The sequence below is a fragment of the Drosophila takahashii genome, chromosome 3L, assembly GCF_030179915.1.
Source record: "Drosophila takahashii strain IR98-3 E-12201 chromosome 3L, DtakHiC1v2, whole genome shotgun sequence".
NCBI lineage: Eukaryota > Metazoa > Arthropoda > Insecta > Diptera > Drosophilidae > Drosophila > Drosophila takahashii.
The window spans coordinates 26,323,193-26,344,236 of NC_091680.1; the positions used below are offsets into that span (position 1 = coordinate 26,323,193).

The 21,044-nt window shown below is 44.4% G+C and overlaps 4 protein-coding genes across 5 annotated transcripts; 1 reads left to right on the top strand and 3 right to left on the bottom strand.

Moving 5' to 3' along the window:
* Positions 1 to 2,715: 2,715 nt before the first annotated feature.
* On the bottom strand, positions 2,716 to 6,477 carry LOC108068454 (organic cation transporter 1-like). 2 transcript variants are annotated; one of them, XM_017158052.3, is made up of 6 exons: positions 5,425 to 6,477; positions 5,143 to 5,371; positions 4,978 to 5,081; positions 3,432 to 4,207; positions 3,190 to 3,371; positions 2,716 to 3,135 (listed from the first exon to the last, which is right to left on the bottom strand). In XM_017158052.3, exons 1-6 carry the CDS (start codon positions 5,655 to 5,657, stop codon positions 2,959 to 2,961), a joined length of 1,701 nt encoding a protein of 566 aa, XP_017013541.2. In that variant the 5' UTR covers positions 5,658 to 6,477; the 3' UTR covers positions 2,716 to 2,958. The 2 variants fall into 2 exon arrangements, with proteins under 2 accessions (XP_017013541.2, XP_070070539.1); XM_070214438.1 differs by lacking the exons at positions 4,978 to 5,081; positions 5,143 to 5,371; positions 5,425 to 6,477 and adding an exon at positions 4,272 to 4,379.
* On the bottom strand, positions 5,943 to 14,100 carry LOC108068446 (uncharacterized). Its single transcript, XM_017158038.3, has 7 exons — positions 13,932 to 14,100; positions 12,294 to 12,600; positions 10,241 to 12,239; positions 8,627 to 9,031; positions 7,109 to 8,564; positions 6,931 to 7,024; positions 5,943 to 6,872 (listed from the first exon to the last, which is right to left on the bottom strand). Exons 2-7 carry the CDS (start codon positions 12,589 to 12,591, stop codon positions 6,532 to 6,534), a joined length of 4,593 nt encoding a protein of 1,530 aa, XP_017013527.2. The 5' UTR covers positions 12,592 to 12,600; positions 13,932 to 14,100; the 3' UTR covers positions 5,943 to 6,531.
* A 1,043-nt stretch (positions 14,101 to 15,143) lies between these two features.
* LOC108068354 (fibrinogen-like protein 1) lies at positions 15,144 to 16,909 on the bottom strand. The gene is made up of 4 exons (XM_017157870.3): positions 16,868 to 16,909; positions 16,720 to 16,824; positions 15,633 to 16,660; positions 15,144 to 15,471 (listed from the first exon to the last, which is right to left on the bottom strand). Exons 2-4 carry the CDS (start codon positions 16,795 to 16,797, stop codon positions 15,297 to 15,299), a joined length of 1,281 nt encoding a protein of 426 aa, XP_017013359.2. The 5' UTR covers positions 16,798 to 16,824; positions 16,868 to 16,909; the 3' UTR covers positions 15,144 to 15,296.
* An 899-nt stretch (positions 16,910 to 17,808) lies between these two features.
* PolH (DNA polymerase eta) lies at positions 17,809 to 20,960 on the top strand. The gene is made up of 3 exons (XM_017158077.3): positions 17,809 to 18,386; positions 18,443 to 18,939; positions 18,998 to 20,960. The coding sequence occupies exons 1-3, from the start codon at positions 17,955 to 17,957 to the stop codon at positions 20,730 to 20,732; spliced, it is 2,664 nt and encodes an 887-aa protein (XP_017013566.2). The 5' UTR covers positions 17,809 to 17,954; the 3' UTR covers positions 20,733 to 20,960.
* Positions 20,961 to 21,044: the final 84 nt, after the last annotated feature.

Consider the following 21,044-nt stretch of genomic DNA (forward strand, 5'->3'; position numbering starts at 1 on the left):
ACGTCCAACTGTTAATATTCATGAAATACATTTCTACTTGACTCTTTTATTCGAGCGAAACCAAAAAGTTGACATGTTAAAATCTGACAAGAAATGGAATGGGGTAATTTCCTAGTTTTACACTTAATTTTTAGCGAAACTTTAGGGCCATTGCGCACCGCCTAAACGATGAAATAAAATTTTTCTGTTTTTGCATAAATTTATTGGACACAGAAACCTACCATTTAAGATGCTGAGCTCAGTTGACCTTAAAGAAGTCCACCCTAATGTACATACTACCTCTTTCCGATTACCGCTCTCTAGCGCGTTTCTATTTTTAATCCGTCTGCTCTTCTCCATGCCGCGGGTTCTTCCCTCCTTATCGGGGTCTTATCAGGCCCCAAACCAAAACTGTTTGCACTTCCCGACGACGGGAGTACGTCGAACATTACTATCCTAATCCAAACGCGTTAAGCTCTGAATGGGTTAGCACTTTAGCACCATGCCGTTGATATCAATCGATATGGGAACTGGCTTCGCTGCTGTTGTTTATCTATCAGACGGCGAGACACGGTGTCTGGTTGTGGGTGGCCAACAGCTGTTCCTGCCTCTTAGCTGATTGCTCCACTAGGTCAACAAGTGGCCCGACCCGAAACTCGGCGCCTTATCTTACGCTATTTGCCCGATGTCATTGACTTTGGCGCATGTGTCTGGGTCCTCAGTTTGCCTTTACACTTGATTTACTTTACCCGACCATAAGATGATTAAGTGCGGAAACAGTATACACAAGTCCAGAGCCCGACAGCCGACTGTTCTATCGGCGGGTTGCCGACCAGATTGATAAATCAATGATAAGTTCCGATGAAGCCACAATAAATGGGAGCTCGTGAATTATTGGCACGCTGTAATTGAAATTGCTTGATAGATGTATGGCATTGGCCCCACTGAAGGGCAGCTATAAATCGGTAATATCTCGCGGAAAGGCTGGTCGTACGGCTGATAAGCGCGATCACAAATGGAATTAGATAAACCCTTGAGCTGAACAAATATTTATTTTGTTAGGCCACTTGAACGAAAATCAATTCGCAGTACGAAATAATCTAGGATCAAAACACTATATATGTGCAATGTACATACCAGCCGGGTCGGTAGCCCGCAGCTTCGCGTGAGGAAATTAAAATTAAAACGAGGACGTAAGCTAACTTTGGCAAGCCGAAGTTTTAATACCCTTGCAAATTTCACGAATGAAAATTTGAATAAAATAGCAACAGGAAATAAAATACAGTTTTCTCTATATTGTTCCTATGGGAGCTACAGGATATAGACGTCCGATCGGGTCGAATTTCAAACTTGATCTGCGTACACATGTTTTAGAATGACTGTGAAAGTTTTAAGTCGCTAGCTTTTAAACTGAGATCGCAAACGGTATTGAAACAGACATACAGACGGACATGGCTATATGGACTCCCCTATTGATCCTGATCAAGAATATATATACTTTATGGGGTCGGAAACGTCTCCTTCACTGCGTTACAAACTTCTGACCAAAATATAATGCCCTCTGCAAGTGTATAAAAAAGAGAGAACGCTATAGTCGGGTGCCCCGACTATCAGATACCCGTTGCTCAGCTAACAGGAGTGCGAGGAAGATGGAGATATAAAAGATATATACTTTATAGGGTCGAACACGCTTCCTTCTCCCTGTGAATAGAGCGACCCGAAATAAGGACGTCTTCATTTGTTGAGTTACTATTTCAAACTGATTTCTTTATTAATATTCAACTCTTACGTAGCTAACATGAGAATCTTATTTTACTCTTATCTAATGACCCACGCAGACATACCTGCTTATCTTTGGGATTTTATAGTGCATATCTGTTTTCGCTTATGTGCCTAGGATATTCGACCCTTCTTGGGACATCCCATATTTGGGTTACAGTTTATGACCTCATTGTAAAATACGGTTTACACAAATATATCTATAAAACGTGTTCATGTTTCAACACCCTGTTACATACTTTTGCACGAATACAATACATTTACAGTGTTTTTTACTATTTAACCTACTTAAGAAGAATACAAAAACTTTTAAAACAAACCATTATGTATTTTTTTTAAATCTTCCTATACTTCTTATGGATTGTTTCCATAAGTTATCAGACAAAACAGAAAAAAACAAATTCCTTTTTTGACTCATATCCATACTCTAATTTTCTTATAAAACATTAGTACTTTCTCCAAAACATATTGTTTAAATATAGAATGTCTTAGTGCGTTGAGCATGTAATTAAATTCCCAATTCGAGTAGTTGAATAAACCCGTAAGCCGAATTATGACCCGATCGTGATTATTCTTAAACCGTGTGAGTTTGCCGGATTAAATGAAATTCGGGCGCGATGATACTCGATCATACTCGTTGCAGCTCTCTGATGTTTGACGACTGGTAAGGTATTAGGTTTTTATGGTGAACTATGCTAAGCTACGCTAATATTCATGACTGACTTGATAGTAAATCAATTACAATTGCGAGCCAATTAATTATTATTTTCAGACGAGAAAGTGGTTAACTAGCCTTTAATTTAATTTAATTAAAATTAAAAAAATTAAAATTATAGGAAAAGAGATATATAAAAGTGTATTAAATCCGATCATTTATTTAAGGTTGACGAATCTAACTGCTTTTGATACTTACAACTCAACCGCCCAATTCAAAAGATAAGCTGTGCTAAGAATAAATTAATAACATTTTAAAAGTCTTAAGTTTTATTGAAACTTTTACTTAATATATGATTGTACTATACACACTCATCTGATGTCATCGACCCAACTATGCGCCCAGTTAAAGTGTTCGATGACTTCTTGAATTTCCAGAATGTTTATTGCTCAAATTTGACTTGCAACTTTGTTGGTCATCAAAAATCACACGCTCCGATGTCTCCGATCACCGATACTGTAGACGCGATAATGGCTCGTTTACGATTAGGCAGCACTTTTCGAAACTTTTCCCCTAGGTATACTCTTGTCCAGGGCACGTGCTTCGGCCAGCGTGGTGGGCAGTACCTTGTTGGTTGTCTCCGGGAAAAACAAGGACATCCCCGAACAAGTAAATCCGAATAGGGCAAAAAGTAAGTGGGGAGCATACTGGTAGTGAACGATCTAGAAGAAAGGGTTCAGTGCAACAGATTGGATGTCTATCAAAAGGTAACTCACCAGAAGAGTGGTTTGGGGGGCCAGCATAGAGCCAAAGCGACCCACACTGGAACAAAACGAGAGCATGCTGTTCCTGCAGTTCGTGGGAAAGATCTCAGAAGTGAAGAAGTACAGGATCATGAAGCTTCCCGTGGACGTCATTTTTGCCAGGAAATAAAGAATCGAAGAGGCCAGAGGGTACACTATTTGGAGTTGAGTTTGGTAACAATTAACTTTGTACTCCATTTAAAGACCGTACTGACCTTCGTCCGTAGCAGCCACTGCCAGGAGCAGGGCTGCACAAGTGAATTGGCAGGAGCTGAGCGCCCAACGTCTTCCAATCCAGTTCATCAGTGTGGTGGCCATCAGAATACCAGGCAGCTGCATGAACCCCGTCATGCTGAAGTTCTCGAATTTGCTGCCACTTAGTTGGGTGGAGTTCAGGCTCAGGCCCAGTGCGATCAGGGTGTGCGTGAACCACGCGAAGCAGCACAGGGCGGTGCGACAGCCCAGGGCCTGGAAGATCTGGCGGATGCTGTAGTGGCCACCGGAGGCGGAGGACTGGGCCACCAGTTGGCGGTTCGAGCGTATCAGATCATTGAGCTTTTGCTCCGACAGCTCCTTTCGGTTCACCTGCGCCACCCTCCGCAGCGTGGACTTGGCGTCCAGCTCCTTCGACTGGCTGAGCAGCCATCGCACGCTCTCGGGGAGCAGGCAGATAAAGATCAGGTGCAACAGAGCAGGTGCATAAAGCACCCGTAGGAAGACGCGCCAGTCGCGCAGATAGTTGGCCAGGTATCCCATGAAGGCCTCCGCGAGACCATAGGTTAAACTGATCACAGTGGCGGCGACCACGCGGTGCTTTGGACCCACTAGTTCCACGGCCAGCAGAAAGGCAGTGGGGAAAAGCGTGCTGCCCACCGCCATGTCCAGGAACTCCAGGCTCAGGAAGCTGTAGTACTCCGGCGCGTGGGAGCGAGCCAGTCCTGCAAAGGAACTGAGGATTCCTGCGACGACCAATATGAATTTTCGCCCATATCTATAGAAATGCAAATCAAATCGAAATGTATAAAATATATATTCCCCTAAGGCCTAGTACTCACTTCAATCGAAAATCCTACGAAATGAAAATCTCCATACAAAATTTTGAACACGAAATTATCCGCCTGTCATTTTTGTATGGAAATTTTCGTTTCGTTGGCTTTTTGATTGAAGTGAGTACTAGGCCTAATTTATAAACCCTATGTTCCTATATTTTCCTATCATAACCAGTTAAGTGAACTCATAAATCTGCGTATCGTTGAAAAGACATAAGAGATACGTTTTTGGTTTGTACAATTTACTCATAATTTTTTTTTTGCAGATAACAGGTATTCAAATCGCCAAAAATGTAATGACATATCTGCACGGTCACTTGTGTAATAGCCAATCGCGTTTTATTTAATTTTGCACTTCACATTGAATACCAGTTTGGTTGAATTTCAAACTTGTTATGAATTTCAAATTTATTTTTGTGGGTTATATAATACTTAAACAAAAAATTTGGCTTAAGGAATGACAACGACTTTAACAATGTAATATATTTTTAAAATTCAAGTGCAAAATTTACAGGAATAATAAAGAAGTCTTCAAATTCCAAAAATCAAGTATCTGAGTCACCAAAACCGCTTGTCAGAAGTCTTTTTAATTTTGATGAGAACACTTCACATTATGGTACATGGACGGATTATTCGATTTAAATTAAATCTATCCCTTCTGTTATTAGTTAATAATAAAATATATAAAAAACGTTCCATGCATTTAACATACCGATCGGCTAGATAACCACCCAGTGGAATGCCCACAAACTGCCCGATATTGTTTACTGTGCCCACCATCGATAGCTTCCATTTGTCGGCACAGAAGATGCCGAACTGTTGGGATAGTGCTCCAAAAATGCATATCATTATCATTTCGAAATCCACCGGACCTTACCTCGCTAGCAATTGTTTTATCCTCATTTCTCAACTTAAAGCCCGCATCACAGTTGACGCGCTGATCCACATCGAAACTGCCGGCGTTGCACGACGAATCACCCACCAAATCCGATCTTACGGAAAAGTGCTGGCACTGATCCCAGTTCCCGTGGCGTTGTGGGGTGGTAAAGTTGAGGAAGGCTTCGTCATAGCTGGTGTCCAAGCCATCGCACTGAGTGATGTTGCACCTGTGAAAAAGGTTCGGCTTAGGATGGCAATAGCAATGACCAGGCGACCCCACCTGTGGAGCACATCACCGGCTGTGAATACGAAGGAAATGGAGTAGAAGGCGTTGCAGATGATTGGCAAGCAGAGCAAAATGTAGTTGAAGATCTGAAAACGACCGAACTGCCCGATCTCAACGATGATAGCGTCCAGCTGGCTCTCCTCGGTCGCCTTGGGTGGGTTTGCAGCGCCCGGTCCGGTTTCGGACTTCTCCTGAACCGCCTCCAGTGTGGGCTGCAGTTTGAACATGCTGCTGCCGATATCGCCGAGCGACGCCAAGTGACTGAGTACGGCTTGGAAAGCCGCACACCCGACGCCTAATGCCCTTAATTGGCTGAGTTATTCACGGCGGAGAGATCCGTCCCCGGGCAGTTCCCCCGACGCTTTTTCACACGTTCAATTACCCAAGCACGCCCACTGAAGCCCGGATTTAATTGCCGGATTAAGTAACGGCGATGAACGGCTCAAGTGCAGTCTTCTCCTCAAGCTGGCAGGTGAATAAACTTTCAGCATATCACGAACTCAGCGTGGCCATTGTAATGTAATTATGCTTTTATTGTTCAGATTCAATGAAAGAATTAAAAATATCACTTGATCTTGTTGTTTTTGTCGTAGGAGAGTGTGCTTGGGTGAGTGGGTAAATAGGGGGACTAGGGAACTAATATATATATGTAAATAGAGTACAAATACTTTAAGGTTTCTAAAGCTTAATTCAAAGGAAACTTGGATTAACATTGCGTACGAATACAAATACAGGTAGAGAGGAGGTTTCCCCATTTGCTACCGAACATAAATCTTCTTTAATATGGCAACTACCGCATAAATGCGGGACGAGCTAGTTATTTTTACAACCTTCAGCTCAGGAGTTCTTCCCCGTCAGCTTAGCTCCATAAATCATTTCAGGCTTCAGTTTCCGAATGTTGCGCTTTGTGTCAAACAGAAATGTCAATAAATAATGCCTCGTTATGGGTGTATCCTAAAGCTACATACATGTCGACCAATTTATGGAGTAGAAGCAAAGTATTTCGTGCTCACTACTTTGCTACGTTAATATCAATCAATCTTATCGATTTTCAATATGATAATTTCGTTTTTAACTAGTTTAACGTGGATTGTATAGCGACTACAGGTTGTACATGGGATTGCTGGTAGCGTCGAACAGCTGGGTTCCCGTGGACTCAATCATGGACCTCAGGGCAATGCTCCGCTGTTTGGCCACCGCCTTGCGAAGCGTTAGCTCGAACACGTTGTCTTCGTCTATGTTGTCCATAGGCATGTGATCCCTGTGTCCCTCTTTTCGGTTTGGAGTTTTAAACACGAGCTCATCGTGCTCATAAAGGACACATGTCTCTGCAAATTCCTTGGCGAAGTACTGCGCAGTGTTCCGGTTTTGAATCACCTCGCTGGGAAAGCACTGCAGCAGCTCTTCAAAGCTCAGTTCGGCCACCAGGTTGTTTAGTATCTCTGCATTATTTTTGAAAATAATTATTCAAAGCATTTTAATGTAGTTTTTCTCACAAACCAGAAATATGTTCCTTCCAGTTGGGCAGCGTTTCCTGCTTGCTGAGAATCTTACGCAATAGGCTCTCCCAGTGCTTGGGCGTGAAACCGCAGGACTGCAAGAAAACAACAAGTTATTTATAATATTTCTATAATTACACCAATGCAATATGTCAGATTAATTTGGCACTACCACTCACCTTTCCATACTGCCACAAAAATGCGGGACAGAAACTAAGCATGTAGTTTATGGCCAAGTTCTTGGGCAACACGATCACCAGGAAACTGTCGATGCCCATTAAATGCGGTGCCTTCTGTATGAAGCCTAGAAACTCGGAGATAACCTCGCGATCCACCTTTGTGGATGCTAACAGACTCTGAATCTTCAAGGTGAGAGTCAACAACTCATTATGCCAGCTGAGGAAGCGCACCTCGAACTCGCCGTCGTCCTTGTTCGGATAGCTGAAGTCGCTGCGCTCAAAGGGCGGAAGGCGATTTAGATACTGAGGTCGGTCCAGCAGGCAGGGAATCGGTCGAATGTAGCTTTTGATGTGGCGATCATACTCCTCTTCATCGGGCAGCTTGTAGTCGGGAATGAAGGGTACATAAATCAGCTTCCCTGCCAGCGGATCATTGGGATTCTTTACGACCGGCTTGGGGCAGTAATTCGGCGCCATTCCCACCATGTAGGAAATGCACTCCATACGCAGGTTCATGAACTCTTCGCGGCTCGCCTGTTGCTCCACGTCCGCTGACTGCAGGTCCGTAATGAGATCACTGAGGGCCTTCAGCCGGCCCATGTACATACGAAACAGGATCTTGAGACCCTTGAGATTAGTAGCAGCCAAATCGTCATCCGCCTGGGGCTGTGAGAGCGAGGCATTTGAATTTCGCTTCTGAAAGGGCGAAGACTGTTGCTCCTGCAGCTGGTCGTAGACGATTCGCTGCTGTCTGCCGCTGATCGAGAGGCTCGCCGAGCGCTCCTCGTGTGCTGAACTGGCGCAGGAGCTGGACAATGACTGGGCATCCGCCTCGCTGTGCAGCGAGGGAGCCCGCGAACTGCTGCACTCCTCGTCGTAGTCGTCGTCCAGCTGTGGCGGCGTTTGCGAGCGAATCTCGTGGGGCTGCAGGGACGAGCTAACGTCGTAGATGTCGTAGAAGTACACCTGCAGAATGTTCACAAACACCTTCTGCGAGGTCTGGTATCCCTTCTGCCCAATGTGCGAGGCGATGTAGTTGAGGAACAACTGCAGAATGACGTCCAGCGTCAAACTATGCTCGATGCAGAGCGCATGGATGAAGGCATCGCTGATCGCTTCGATCAAAGCTGGCTGCTCGTTGGCCAGCAGAATCGTCTCGCAAAAGTCGGAGAAGGACACGATGGCGCTCGGGGTTGGTGTACTGACCGCTGCGGGCTTACTCTTTCCACCGATTCGTCGGGATTTCTTGGCTCGCGAGCTTGATGCCTGGCACTCCGCCTGCTGCTGATGGCGTCGCTGATAGATCACAGTACTGTCATCGAACAGAACATTCTTGTGCCGTATCAAGGCAGTGGCGAGGTTGCGCCTAGTAGACTTGGAAATTATCTCCTGGGCCAGCAAATAGTTGGACATTCGGCAGGCGGTTACAGCCAGCAGCAGATTTTCATCGGGGGAACTATAGGATAAACCAAAACAGATTACTAAGAATATCTGTACCGATATGCTTCATTAACTTACAGCTTGTTCAAATACTTTAGATAGTTAATCAGCTCCCCACTCATGGAATCGGCCACAACCGGTGAGATCAGCATTATCTGCGGAATCTCCACAGGTGCATGTTTAATGAACATGTTGAGGAACTCGAGCGATAGTGGCACCTGTTTGTAGCCCTGTTGGATGACCCGGGCTGGCGTAAAGTACGGACGAACAGTCTGGTTCAGGAATGCCGACTTCAAGCGATCTGTCCCCAGACCGAGCAGGAACAGCTTAACCGCGTATATCAGTCCCGCAAGTTCACTGCTCTCCACGGTCTCATCGCTGTCCATAAAGTTATCTATGTAGTTGTTAAAAATGTCTACCAGATGAAGCTGGCACATTCTGTAGAATCCTGTAGCCTGAAGATAGACTTCCTGCTTGTTCGACCTGAAAAAGAGATTAGAGAGATTAAATACAAATCTTAAACGAAAATGTAGATCTTTGTAGTAAGCTAGCATTTCTGGCTAATATCTTGCTCACCATCACCAGCCGATGTTTTTCAACAATATATATTTTCATATTTTGGCCACAATATTATAATATTATATACGGTACAAATTAGAGCCCTGCATGGATGGATTCAATGAACTATTTTGAATTTTTTGTTTTATATGAATGAATGAATTAATTAGAATTTTGACTTTAATAGAATTCAATGAATTTGAATTTTGAGTTTAATAAAATTGAATGAATGAATGGCATGAATTCCGAAATAATTCAAACCACAATTTCTTTTGAAGAAGCAAGGGACATAATTATACCCGTTACTCGTAGAGTAAAAGGGTATATTGTATTCGTGCAAAAGTATGTAACAGGGAGAAGGAAGCGTTTCCGACCCCATAAAGTATATATATTCTTGATCAGGATCACTAGCCGAGTCGATCTAGCCATGTCCGTCTGTCCGTCTGTCTGTCCGTCTGTCCGTCTGTCCGTCTGTCTGTCTGTATGAACGCTGAGATCTCAGAAACTATAAAAGCTAGAAGATTGGCATTTTGCATGCAGATTTTAGGAGTTCATACGCAGCGCAAGTTTGTTTCAAAATGGTGCCACGCCCCCTCTAACGCCCACAATCGCTTATATACGATTTTAAAATTTTAATATTTTGGAAAAGTAAAAATGCAGTTTTATTGTGTTTATCAATACCTATCGAAATGTAGAAGAAATTTTTCAAATCGGACCATTCGTTAAAAAGTTATGCGTGATCAACGTTTTCTATCTCTATCTCCATCTCCCTCGCACTCCCTTTACCTGAGTAACGGGTATCTGATAGTCGGGGCATCCGACTATAACGTTCCCTCTTGTTTTGTGATTAAATCTGCCTAAATTTTATTTATTTATTTTTATGCAGTTAACGTTGATTTGTTAAAAATTTTCCACTTTTTGATCTCAAAAAAGACACAAAAAAAACTTGAAAAATCCAAAAAATTCATAAAAAATATTAATTTATTCATTCAATTCGAAATGAACTAGAAAAATTAATTAATTAATAATTAGAAAAATCAATTATTTCACATAGAATTGAATTAAACAAATCAGAAATTTCATGGCATACTATGATAAAACAAAAATTGAATGATTCATGATTTCTTTCCTTACCGTATTGAGAAATCCGCCAGTTTTCTGCAGTTGGCCACAAACATTTTCCGAAGCATTAGCTCCCGCTCCGCACCCAAGCGTTCGCCCTGCAGCGTGAGACTCAGTCGCAGCATGACATGCGCCTCCTCCATGAGATCGTAGAAGTTGCAGCTACTCGCACTGCGGTATGAGTCCGCAATGCCCTCAAGATCCTCGATGATGCACTCCACCCGCGGCACCTCCAGGTTGTACAGCGTCCACTCGTTGGCCACCGTCGACGATTGGGCTGCACTGCTGCTCCTCAGCAGACTGCTGTGCTTGGCCTTCGCCTCGGCCAACAGGCGGGCGGCGATGTTTCTTTTGACAGCCACCACTTGGCCACCGGGCACCTCGCCCATGCTCCGCCGCTTGTGCTGCTCCAGAGCTGCATTCGTGATGAGCACCAGCTGCTCCCGGTTCACACACACAAACTGAACGTGCATGAAGGCGGCCAGACCTACGACGGCGATGGGCGAACTCACATCAGGGGAGGATTCTTCCGGAAAAAGGCCGCCAATCGAGGGATACTCGAAGCGATTGTGAAAGAGCTTGTGGCCAATGCGCGAGGTGTGCGTCTCCACAGACTCAGAGGTCACCGCATAGACCACGTAGTCATTTATGTGGACCTGAATGATGGGAGCCGTGAAGCTGTAACTGGCCACTGGCTTCTCGTTTTCGCTGTACCATTTTCCTTGGGCGGAGAACTGGTACAGGAAGCCGTCCACACTGCTGGCCACCAGGAGAGCGTGCCCCATGCACCTCTGATGCTGCGACGACTTGAGCGTCCGGCGGTTGACGTGCTTGAAGGTGGTCACCGCACTGGGCACCTGTTGGTTGCCCATGTCGTACTCGTCGTCCTCCTGGTCCGCTCCCTGGCTGCTCCGTTGATAGATGGCCTTTAGGTCCATGCAGCGAAAAATGTCCAAAACACGCGGCTGGTTCTCCGAGGTCTTCATGCAGATCTGCAGCAGCTTTCGCACATCATACTGCACCGATGCATCATCCAGATGGCTGCCCCCCGCGATGCCCCGCACGTTCATGGCCTTGGCCTCGTTGACCAGCTTGATCTTAATGTCCGGGGCTCGCTGAGGGCCTATCGTGATATCCTGACTATCCTCCTGGCCTTTTCCCGCTCCGAAGTCACTCTCGTCCCACTGGGAGCGCAGCTCTGGCTCGAATTCCCGGCCATAGGCATTGTTTACCAGCTTGGCCACGTTGAAGTCCAACGGTGACCGCCCCGGCAAGGCGCCGTTCATGACCACCTGCGGTTTTCCACTGCTCGTCGACTGCAGGGAGTCGCTCTCGCAGCTCTGCTGGCTGTGGCTGGAGCTGACCACGCCCCCGCCAACGCCACTGGCACTGGCCTTGCTGCCCAGGCTCAGGGATTCCGAGAGCGGCTCGTCCACGGCACCGTAGTCGTTGTCCAGACAACTCACATCCTGCCCTCCGCTTGCTCGGCTCGCGAGTGCATCCACCACCTTGAAGGCCACGCAGTAGCGGTGACTCAGGCAGGCGATCACGTTCTCCGCCAGGCACAGACGCACGGGGACGAAATTGAGCTGCACGAAGAACTTGAAGGGCAGGAAGTCAATGAAGGCGAACCGGGGCTGGGTGTTCTCGTGCACGCACTGCGTGTATTCGTACAGGTAGATCCTGTCGCGGCTGCTCACGATGATGTTGCCCGACGTCTGGCAGCACTGCACCAGCTCCGGCGGACTGCGCAACGGCAGCTCAATCACATCGATGCTCTCCACCAGCGGCGTTTTGGGCGTGGTCATCGAGGCTATGCGGATGGTGATGGGCAGCTCGTTCAGCCGGCTGTCCGGGAACTTCCAGAAGTTGGCGTAAATGCGTACGAACATTTTGGTGTCGTCCTCGGAGCAGACCGTGTTGCTGTTGCTGCTCGAGGTGCAGCTGATGGTGGAGGAGGAGTGCACCGGACTGCCAGCCTGCTCCTTCTCCAGCGTGAGCAGGTATTTGCCTAAGGGAGATTCATTTTTAGTTGCTTAGTCGGTGGATATTACTTTTAACTCACCAGCTTCGCAGTATATCAGTTGGACCACCTCGCCCACCGTGGCCAGCGTGCTCCTGCTGGGCGTCTTCTCATCGCCCCCGGCGGTGGAAGCTTCTCCGGCCACCTCGTTGGATTGGACCTCATCCGGTGCGTCCTCCGACTGGGCTGGCTTGCCCGCTATGTCGTAGATCTCGATGAACTGCTCCGCACTGCTGATGGCTATCCGGTTGTTTCCCACGAGACTGGCCGCCAGGATGTCGCCGTTCAGGGCGTAGGTCTGTTGCCTGGCAAAGTTGTAGGCCTGCAGGATCTTCACCATGGTGGCTTACTGGGGAAAAGATCAGGGGATTCTTTCACTTCGGTACTCTAGAACTGCAAACTACGCCCTCGGTTGAGTGGAGTGACTTCATCGCCGGACGCACACAGACTGATGGCCTCACCGTGAATGAATCGCTAGAGCTGAGAATTCTCTGGCACAGAGTGAGACCGAGAAGGGGGGAGAAGTCCGAACGGGAGTGGGATGGCGAACCGCTTGGCGGGGGCTCAGTCAAGTGGTTCTTGTTTGGGCATGTGAACCATTAGCATAATTGTGGGCTTATGCTGAGGTCGGGGAACGGGCGAGTGGACGAGCGGACGAGGGCTAACGCAGAAGGGCTAGAGATAGGGATAGGTCGTTCACAGAGTGAAGCAATTAATTTTGATTAGCGTCATAGCTGTGAAGCTTTATATTACTGCCATTCAAGCCACTGATGATCGCAATTATCAACCAAAACAATATCATGTTAGTGTAAAGTAAGAATTTATCTTTTAATACAAATTAAAAGTAAAGTAAAAAGTAATCTTATTACTTTCTGGCTTAAAATATTTAGTAGCACTGTTTAAAACACCTTCTTGAATGGTTTCACACCGCCAGAGATTTCTGTGGCACCCCCGAGTTCTACCTAAAATCCACCTACATGACAAACAATTGTATATCACAATAGGTCAGTGCTGCACCTTCACTTCCGCTGGAATTCCTGCGGTGTCCTACGCTTTGGCCATAAAGTAAACAGACATGAAATTAGGTCACAACAGTATACAAAAACACGCCCTTCCTGACCTACACCGCCCCCTTCCTCCCGCCATCCTCGGGCCGATTAAAGACCCACTTGAAGAGGGTTCGGCCCGCGATTCCGCCTCCCATTCCGACTGGCTATACGTGAGTTAGCCTAATTAAGCCGTTGGACATACACTGGACATACACTCGCCGCATCAATCAAAACAGCCGGCAAAGAGGAGGAAATCGGAAGAGAGGGTGCCGGAAATAGAGCCCGTTTCGACGGGGCGAATTTATTTTTGGTCGCTTGGTCAAATCAATAAATACGGCGATCATAATCCGTGCATTAACCCAAATAAACTTGGGAAGCGGAAAAGCAAGGATAGGGAAATATAAAGGGTGGGGAAGGGGGTTTCCCCGGGACGTGTGTATGTATGTAAATTGCATTTTGGCAGCGGCATTCAGAGAAAAATCAATAGCTTTACAGTTTCTTTGATTGGGACACTACCGAATATGGGTAATAATTGACACTTCTTGACCATTACGTATTTCAGTTTAAATAATTTACTCAGGAAAAAGCCTTACAAAGATTTTACGTTTTTTTTCAACAGAAAATCATTTACCACTTTAGGTTGCTCAGTTGTCCCGGCAATTTTTTTTATTTTCAACTAGCGGCTTTTATACCGTATAAATATAACATAACGCCGGACCGCACATTTTTATATTTTCTCGTTTGTTTATAGTTTTTCCGAGTGAAAAACAACAATAATCAAAAATATTCAATAAAGTGTGGCCAAGTGTGTATTACGAAAAAATATACTGCAGAAAAGATGAAGCATAAAGTAGTATTTTTCGGTTGAAATAAACTACACCAGACTACAAGTTATTTAAACGAGTTTGGGTATTGCTTTATTGAAAATTCAATAGACAATTTCAGCAATAATGGCCACCTTCCTATTATGGACCGGTTAATTTGTTAATTATAAATGGCATCTTTATTGTTAGTTAATGTTTTAAATTGTTTCTGTGTGATAAATTACAAAATAGTAGGGGGATTCCCTAAACTGTGAAATTGCTGAATTGTTGAAAATTCAACAAAAAATTTCAGCAATTAAGGGAACGACCCAAAATGGTTCCTGTTGAATTTTCAAACAGCTGTTATTTGTTGAAAAGTTTCGCGGAACTTAAAGCATGTAAAATTTGATTTATTATTGCCAGTTACTGTCTAAAAGTGTTATTAAGGTAAAAAGAACCACAAATATGCTTTCTAAGTTTATTTTAAAATAAATAATGCGTACTGGTGATACTAAAATGTTACAGAGTTGCCACGACTTTAAAAAAAAAGGTGACAACTCTGGCTTTTCAACAATTGTTTCTGCTGTTTTTTTGTTGATAAATATCAAATAACAAATTTTATAAATCAATCACTGAGAAGATTTCGGAATTATAAAATTCATTTAATTTGATTATTGTCAATAAATTTACAACTTTTAATAAAGTTCTACCTTAATATTAATGTTTTTAAAACTCTAAGGGCCGTTTTCTCGACCGCCTGTTAAATTTAAAGTAGGGTTAAAACTCTGAATTCCCATACGATTTCAACGTTTTAACCCCACTTTAAATTTAACAAACGGACAAGAAAATTGGCCTAAAACTAACAGCTGATCGGAGAGGTTACTAACAGGTTCGGGTAATTCCAGTGCTTGCGTGGTTTGAAATCACGACTTCGGATTTAAATTAGATAAAGGCTTGGCCTATGCAGATTAAACCCGAAATTGATGCATGATACACTTTCTTAAAAATATATAAAACTTTTCATTTTATTATAATGGAAATCACTTTCAAAATCTTCTAGGTATATTCATTTTCTTTTTAACTTAATAAGAAACAAATTAAACAATTCACCAGATAGATTTGGTTGGTTTGCGTTAGATTATTTCTTTAATTATCTTACTTATACTTATGTTTTAATAAATAAAAATGATATTTCACGTTTCTGGGTGTTTTGGTCCAAGATTCACCTCGATGGATTTTTCATCCCTTGGCCTAATTAGCATTTTACACGATTTAAGAGAATAACCATTTCTCATATTCCAACGACCCCACCAAACACCATCCCAGTCAACTTTAACTTTAAATCCATTGTATGTTCCGTTCAAAAAACTGTAAAAATAATTAAAAAGCAAATAATCAGTTACTCTTACACTTAGGTTATTTTCAGTTTTGGGGAGTACCTAATTAGGTACCTAAGCAAGTACAATTTTACATATGTAGGTACATTTTTCAGTCAATGTATTAAATGTATTTACTTATGTTACTCTTACCATTCATATTCGCTTGATCGCCACCACCAATCATCAGCAAATGCGCAATTAATATGGCTACGTAATGCATCGCCAGCATTTCCTGAGTAGTCACCTAGAGAAATCAACTTGTAGTTTTCTTCGCTTCTTCCAACCACAAAGTGATCATATCTGGCAAAGGCTCTAGCATCGTCAAAATCGACTAGTTCAACATATAACTCATATCTACGGCTCATAGTCAGCTTATGCAGTTTTTCAAGACCTAGCCAGAATTCGGTTCCTAGATCGCCAAATCCATCTTTATACGAGTTCTGTTTTGGATTAAAAGAGACACTTCCATCGATACGCCGTTGTATGACCATCCAGGAACCGGCAGATGCAATTTCCTCAAAAACCGCTGGGAAGGGCTCTAAATCAGGAAACGATACCATTCTAATCGATGGAATTTTAGTGCCGTTGAGAAATATAAAGGATTTATCCGAATTTTGGCAACTTTCAGCACCTATGTTAAACTTAGACAATTTTTTGTTCATTTCACTTATGTTTGCTTCATAGCTTTTAATTTTGGATTCTAGCTCGGCATCACATTTTTGTGTCTTCCTGATCCATTCGACAAGCTCTTCATCCTTTTCATGAATTGTAGATTCCAATTTAACAATTTTGGCTTTGGATTCGGTGAGTTCGTACTCTAGCTTTTCGATTTGCTTGTCTTTCTCACTTAGATTGTTTTCATATTCATTAATCTTCTCTTTTTCTTTAATTAAAGCCGGACACTTGCTCAAAGCGAGTTCATTTTCTAGCTCCAAAATTTTACTTTGCAATTGTTTTACGCTCAAGTCTTTGGTTTCCTTGGTTAGCGTGATTAAATCGTCTTTGTAATTGGACTTTTCCTTTTCATTTGCCAAATGAATTTCGGCAATGGTCAACTTGGCAACCAGATCATTTATCTTTGTGTTGTTCTTCCTAATCGTCTTCCTTAGTCCTTGTACGATCCTCCTTTGATCGCCGCTTGCACAGCTGATATCTTCAATATCCGAATCGCTGCTGAGCTGGAAAAAATATTGGATTTGAGCTCACAGTTCAATAATGACTATATCTTATAACTTACCGAATTGTTTTCAGTGGTTGAGTCTTCCACTGATCCTCGAGGTTTCTGCGAAAAATTGCTCAAGTTCTCAGGTTTCATGGCGATCAATGTACCAATGCGCAATTTCTTTGTTTCACTATTCACTATTATAAAATGAGATGTTCCTTACGTTTTATCCATTAATTGTGAAAAATAAAACATGTAAACCATAGACTAGAGGTGGGGAAACATCGATGGAAACATCGATGCATCGGTGTTCTACAATTTTTTAGAAACATCGATGTTTTTTGGCGACAATCGATGTTTTTGTAACATTACCAATTTTAAAGAAATAGGCGGAAAATGTGTTTTTGATCTAATTTTACTGTATTGTATTTAACTGGTGGTGTAGGATGGAAGCGGCGGTGGATTAAGCTTTTCATAATACCATCCTAAAATACTATAATGTGAATATGCTGATCACTTAAATATTGATGATCAATTTTGTTAAATATATTTTGCCGAGTAAAGCCTTTGTTTATTTTGTTTTTAAATGAACTATATAAGTTTTTTATTTAAAGAAAAAAATAATAATAGGGGGATTCCCTAAACTGTTGAATTGCTGAATTGTTGAATTTTGGTCAGCTGTTAATCAGCTGTTCCATACAAAGCCAACTTTCAGAAATTTCAGCAATTTATCAGCCTCGGGGCTGTTGAAAATTTTGTTGAATTGCTGAAAAGCCAGAAATGTCACCTTTTTTTAAAAGTCGTGGCAACTCTGTAACATTTTAGTATCACCAGTACGCATTATTTATTTTAAAATAAACTTTGAAAGCATATTTGTGGTTCTTTTTACCTTGGTAACACTTTTAGACAGTAACTAGCAATAATAAATCAAATTTTACATGCTTTAAGTTCCGTGAAATTTTTCAACAAATAATAGCTGTTTGAAAATTCAACAGGAATTATTTTGGGTCGTTCCCTTAATTGCTGAAATTTTTTGTTGAATTTTCAACAATTCAGCAATTCAACAGTTTGGGGAATCCCCCTATTGTCTTTTGGCAACAATTGGAATTTGGGTAGGCCGCCTGTTTTTGAATGTCACTTACCTGTGGCCGTGGGCACAGGATATAATCAAATGTATTGGCTATAGTGGAAATACACATTTTTTTTAGATTTGGGTAGTACCATACCTCGTTTGGTATTTTCAAAAAGTCCAAGCACGGTCTTACTACTGGCGCGCAGGGCAATTTCGCGCAATAATACGAAATGAAACCATGACCAGCTCACGCAGCCATGTCAGTATGCAGAGCAAGTACGACCGCGTGGTCCTGTTGGTGGACATGGACTGCTTCTTCTGCCAGGTGGAGGAGAAGCAGCAGCCGGAGTACCGCAACCGCCCCCTGGCCGTTGTCCAGTACAACCCGTGGCGCGGAGGCGGAATCATTGCGGTGAACTATGCGGCGCGGGCCAAGGGAGTGACGCGCCACATGCGCGGGGACGAGGCCAAGGACCTGTGCCCGGACATCGTCCTCTGCCAGGTGCCCAACATCCGGGAGAAGGCCGACACCAGCAAGTACCGAGATGCCGGCAAGGAAGTGGCCAACGTGCTGCAGCGCTTCACGAAGCTCCTGGAGCGCGCTTCCGTGGACGAGGCGTACCTGGACATCACGGAGACAGTGAGCCTGCGAATGCAGCAGATGCAGAGCGTAAGCGATTAGCCATCAATAGAAGCCGTTTCCGTTATCGCTTTATTTATTCGTAGGGAGCCTTTGCTCTGCAGCCCCAGGAACTCGTAAACTCCTTTGCCGTGGGCTACCCCAACATCGGCGACTACGTCAACAAGATCACGAACCGCTTCGCCAATCCCTACATGGACGACGAACGCTTCCAGATGTCCTACGACCAAAACGACCTCCCCGCCGTGCGGCAAAGCGACATTCGACTGCTCATCGGTGCCTCGGTGGCCGGAGAGGTGCGGGCGGCTGTCAAGAAGGAGACCGGATACGAGTGCTCGGCCGGGATAGCGCACAACAAGATACTGGCCAAGTTGGCAGCCGGCATGAACAAGCCCAACAAGCAGACCATCCTGCCGCTGGCGGAGACCGCTGCCCTGTTTGATTCCCTGCCTGTGGGCAAAATCAAGGGGCTGGGCGGCAAGTTCGGCGAGGTGGTGTGCGAGACCATGGGCGTTAAGTTCCTGGGCCAGCTGGTCAAGTTTACGGAGGCCGAACTGCAGCGCAAGTTTGACGAGAAGAATGGGTACGTAGTGTGAGAGAACCGAGCTCTGTTCGTAGTAATTTATCCAATTTTATTCCAGTACCTGGCTGTTCAACATCTCCCGCGGCATCGACCTGGAGGCAGTCACTCCGCGCTTCTACTCCAAGAGCATTGGCTGCTGCAAAAAGTTTCCTGGGCGGAACAACATCACGGGATTGAAAACCCTGCAGCACTGGTTGGGCGAACTTTCCTCGGAGATCAACGATCGGCTAGAGAAGGACTTCATCGAGAACAATCGCAGGGCCAAGCAGATGGTGGTGCAATACGTGCAGGACATTGACGGCGAGGAGGTGGCCAGCTCCCGCTCAACGGCTCTCAAGGATTACGACCAGGAATCGATCGTAAAGTATGCCTTGGACCTAATCAAGGCCAACACCAAGACGTTCCTGCGTGCCGGCAGCGAGGCTGCTCTGAACAATGCGATCAAGTTCCTGGGCATCAGCGTGGGCAAGTTCGAAACAGTTTCTAGTGCCCAGAATAAGTTGCAGGAGATGTTCGCCAACCAGGCTGCCAAAAAACGCAGAGTCAGCGGAGAAGAGCCAGTGCAACCCCCAAAGGTTCAAATGGAAAAGAAGCCGAAGCAGACGGAGGAGTCAAAGATGAAGAGTTTTTTTGCAAACTATCTGCAAGGGGCCAAGAAAGAGGACACAAAGCCGTCTGAAGCTGCGACAAAGAAGAGTTTCGTCGAGGAGTACAAGCAGAAGCTCCATGAGACTACAAAGTCGGAGGCAGCTGCCGAGGGAACTGCTCTCACCTCAACGCCGCCGGAGTTCAAGGAAAGCTTCTTTTCCCAGTTCCTGAAACAACAAAAACAGACGCGGCAGCAGGACTCAGAGTCAGTGGGCGAGGACTCGTCAGATATCCAGGGCTTGGCGGAGGAACTGGACGCCATTGAGGCTAGCAATACAAAAGAGGATGCCGTGAAGACTAGCAACACTAACGATTTTGATGAAGACACTGAAGAGGAGACGGAGCTAACTGGTAATATCCGTAAATCACCCAAAGTCTTGCGGGAGGAGCAGCCAACTAAATCAAATTCTACAACACGGATGGAACTTCCCATATCCACCAAAGCAAGTATAGCGCCTGATCTAACTATACTTCCTCCTCTGACTGAAGAAGAACTGCAACCTTCAACGTCGAAGAGGAAGTTTGATGAGCTTGATACTTCTGCCAAAAACTACAAGGAAAGCTACGCCGAGTTTGCTGTCCCCGAGCTCCGCACCGATCTTCTGCCCATGATCAAATGCGATCAGTGCGGAGTGAACATACCCGATGACGTCAAGTCTCTGCAAACGCATAGAGATCATCACTTCGCGCAGGAACTAAGTCGAGAGCTGAGGAGCAACGAACGGGAGGAGAGAATGCAGAGTCGCCAGAAGGTTTCTCCTAAGCCGACGCCATCGAAGAAAATTAAAAAGACAAGTGCTTCTGGCACTTCAAGTTCCTCAGCTCGACCGACTAACACCATAGCCAAGTTCTTCAGCGTCAAGGCGGCTGAGCAGCCACCATCCAGTGATGCTCAGATGCAGCAGTGCACCGAGTGTAAGGCCTTTATCAAGAACGTGGACATGCCGGAGCACCTGGACTACCACGTGGCCAGGAATCTGCAGCGCGAACTTAACCAACAGGATATGCGCACTCGAACCGCGGCCCTTGGCAAGGAAAAGACATCCCCTGCCCAGCAAAAAAACAAGAAGCAACTAAACGCAACTATTGCCGGTTCCTCAAGTGGAAACAAGACAATTGCACAGTTCTTCAGCCAAAGCCATTAATTTCCGTCTATTTTACCGAATTTAGATTGCTTTCTAAGAAGGGACCGCAAACAGCTTTAGCTTATCATTATATTGATCAGTTACTGTAGGATCTAAGCGAAATCAAAAATGAGAACATAGCTTTTGTTTAAAAATATCCAACCAATTTACATTTCTTTCTATTTTTCGATTCCGGTTTTATACTGAATCAAAAAAGCAAAAAATATAATTAAGTTTGTTTACACATAACTCAGGTATAAAATTCTCAATCAGGCTCTGGACAGCAAATTGATTTGAGCATTTTTTGTTTGTTTTGTTAAATATAAGTTTCGT

What these genes read in the sequence shown, in the direction of transcription:
- LOC108068354 (XM_017157870.3), bottom strand. Translation starts at nt 16,797, where the DNA reads ATGAAACCTGAGAACTTGAGCAATTTTTCGCAGAAACCTCGAGGATCA. An exon ending in CAACCACTGAAAACAATTCG is followed by an intron (nt 16,661 to 16,719) that starts GTAAGTTATAAG and finishes TATTTTTTCCAG; the next exon opens with CTCAGCAGCGATTCGGATAT. An exon ending in CGATCAAGCGAATATGAATG is followed by an intron (nt 15,472 to 15,632) that starts GTAAGAGTAACA and finishes TTATTTTTACAG; the next exon opens with TTTTTTGAACGGAACATACA.
- LOC108068454 (XM_017158052.3), bottom strand. Translation starts at nt 5,657, where the DNA reads ATGTTCAAACTGCAGCCCACACTGGAGGCGGTTCAGGAGAAGTCCGAA. An exon ending in ATAAAACAATTGCTAGCGAG is followed by an intron (nt 5,082 to 5,142) that starts GTAAGGTCCGGT and finishes CTATCCCAACAG; the next exon opens with TTCGGCATCTTCTGTGCCGA. An exon ending in GGTGGTTATCTAGCCGATCG is followed by an intron (nt 4,208 to 4,977) that starts GTATGTTAAATG and finishes GCATTTCTATAG; the next exon opens with ATATGGGCGAAAATTCATAT.
- PolH (XM_017158077.3), top strand. Translation starts at nt 17,955, where the DNA reads ATGACCAGCTCACGCAGCCATGTCAGTATGCAGAGCAAGTACGACCGC. An exon ending in GAATGCAGCAGATGCAGAGC is followed by an intron (nt 18,387 to 18,442) that starts GTAAGCGATTAG and finishes ATTTATTCGTAG; the next exon opens with GGAGCCTTTGCTCTGCAGCC. An exon ending in AAGTTTGACGAGAAGAATGG is followed by an intron (nt 18,940 to 18,997) that starts GTACGTAGTGTG and finishes ATTTTATTCCAG; the next exon opens with TACCTGGCTGTTCAACATCT.
- LOC108068446 (XM_017158038.3), bottom strand. Translation starts at nt 12,591, where the DNA reads ATGGTGAAGATCCTGCAGGCCTACAACTTTGCCAGGCAACAGACCTAC. An exon ending in CTGGCGGATTTCTCAATACG is followed by an intron (nt 9,032 to 10,240) that starts GTAAGGAAAGAA and finishes TCTCTTTTTCAG; the next exon opens with GTCGAACAAGCAGGAAGTCT. An exon ending in CTAAAGTATTTGAACAAGCT is followed by an intron (nt 8,565 to 8,626) that starts GTAAGTTAATGA and finishes TTTATCCTATAG; the next exon opens with TTCCCCCGATGAAAATCTGC.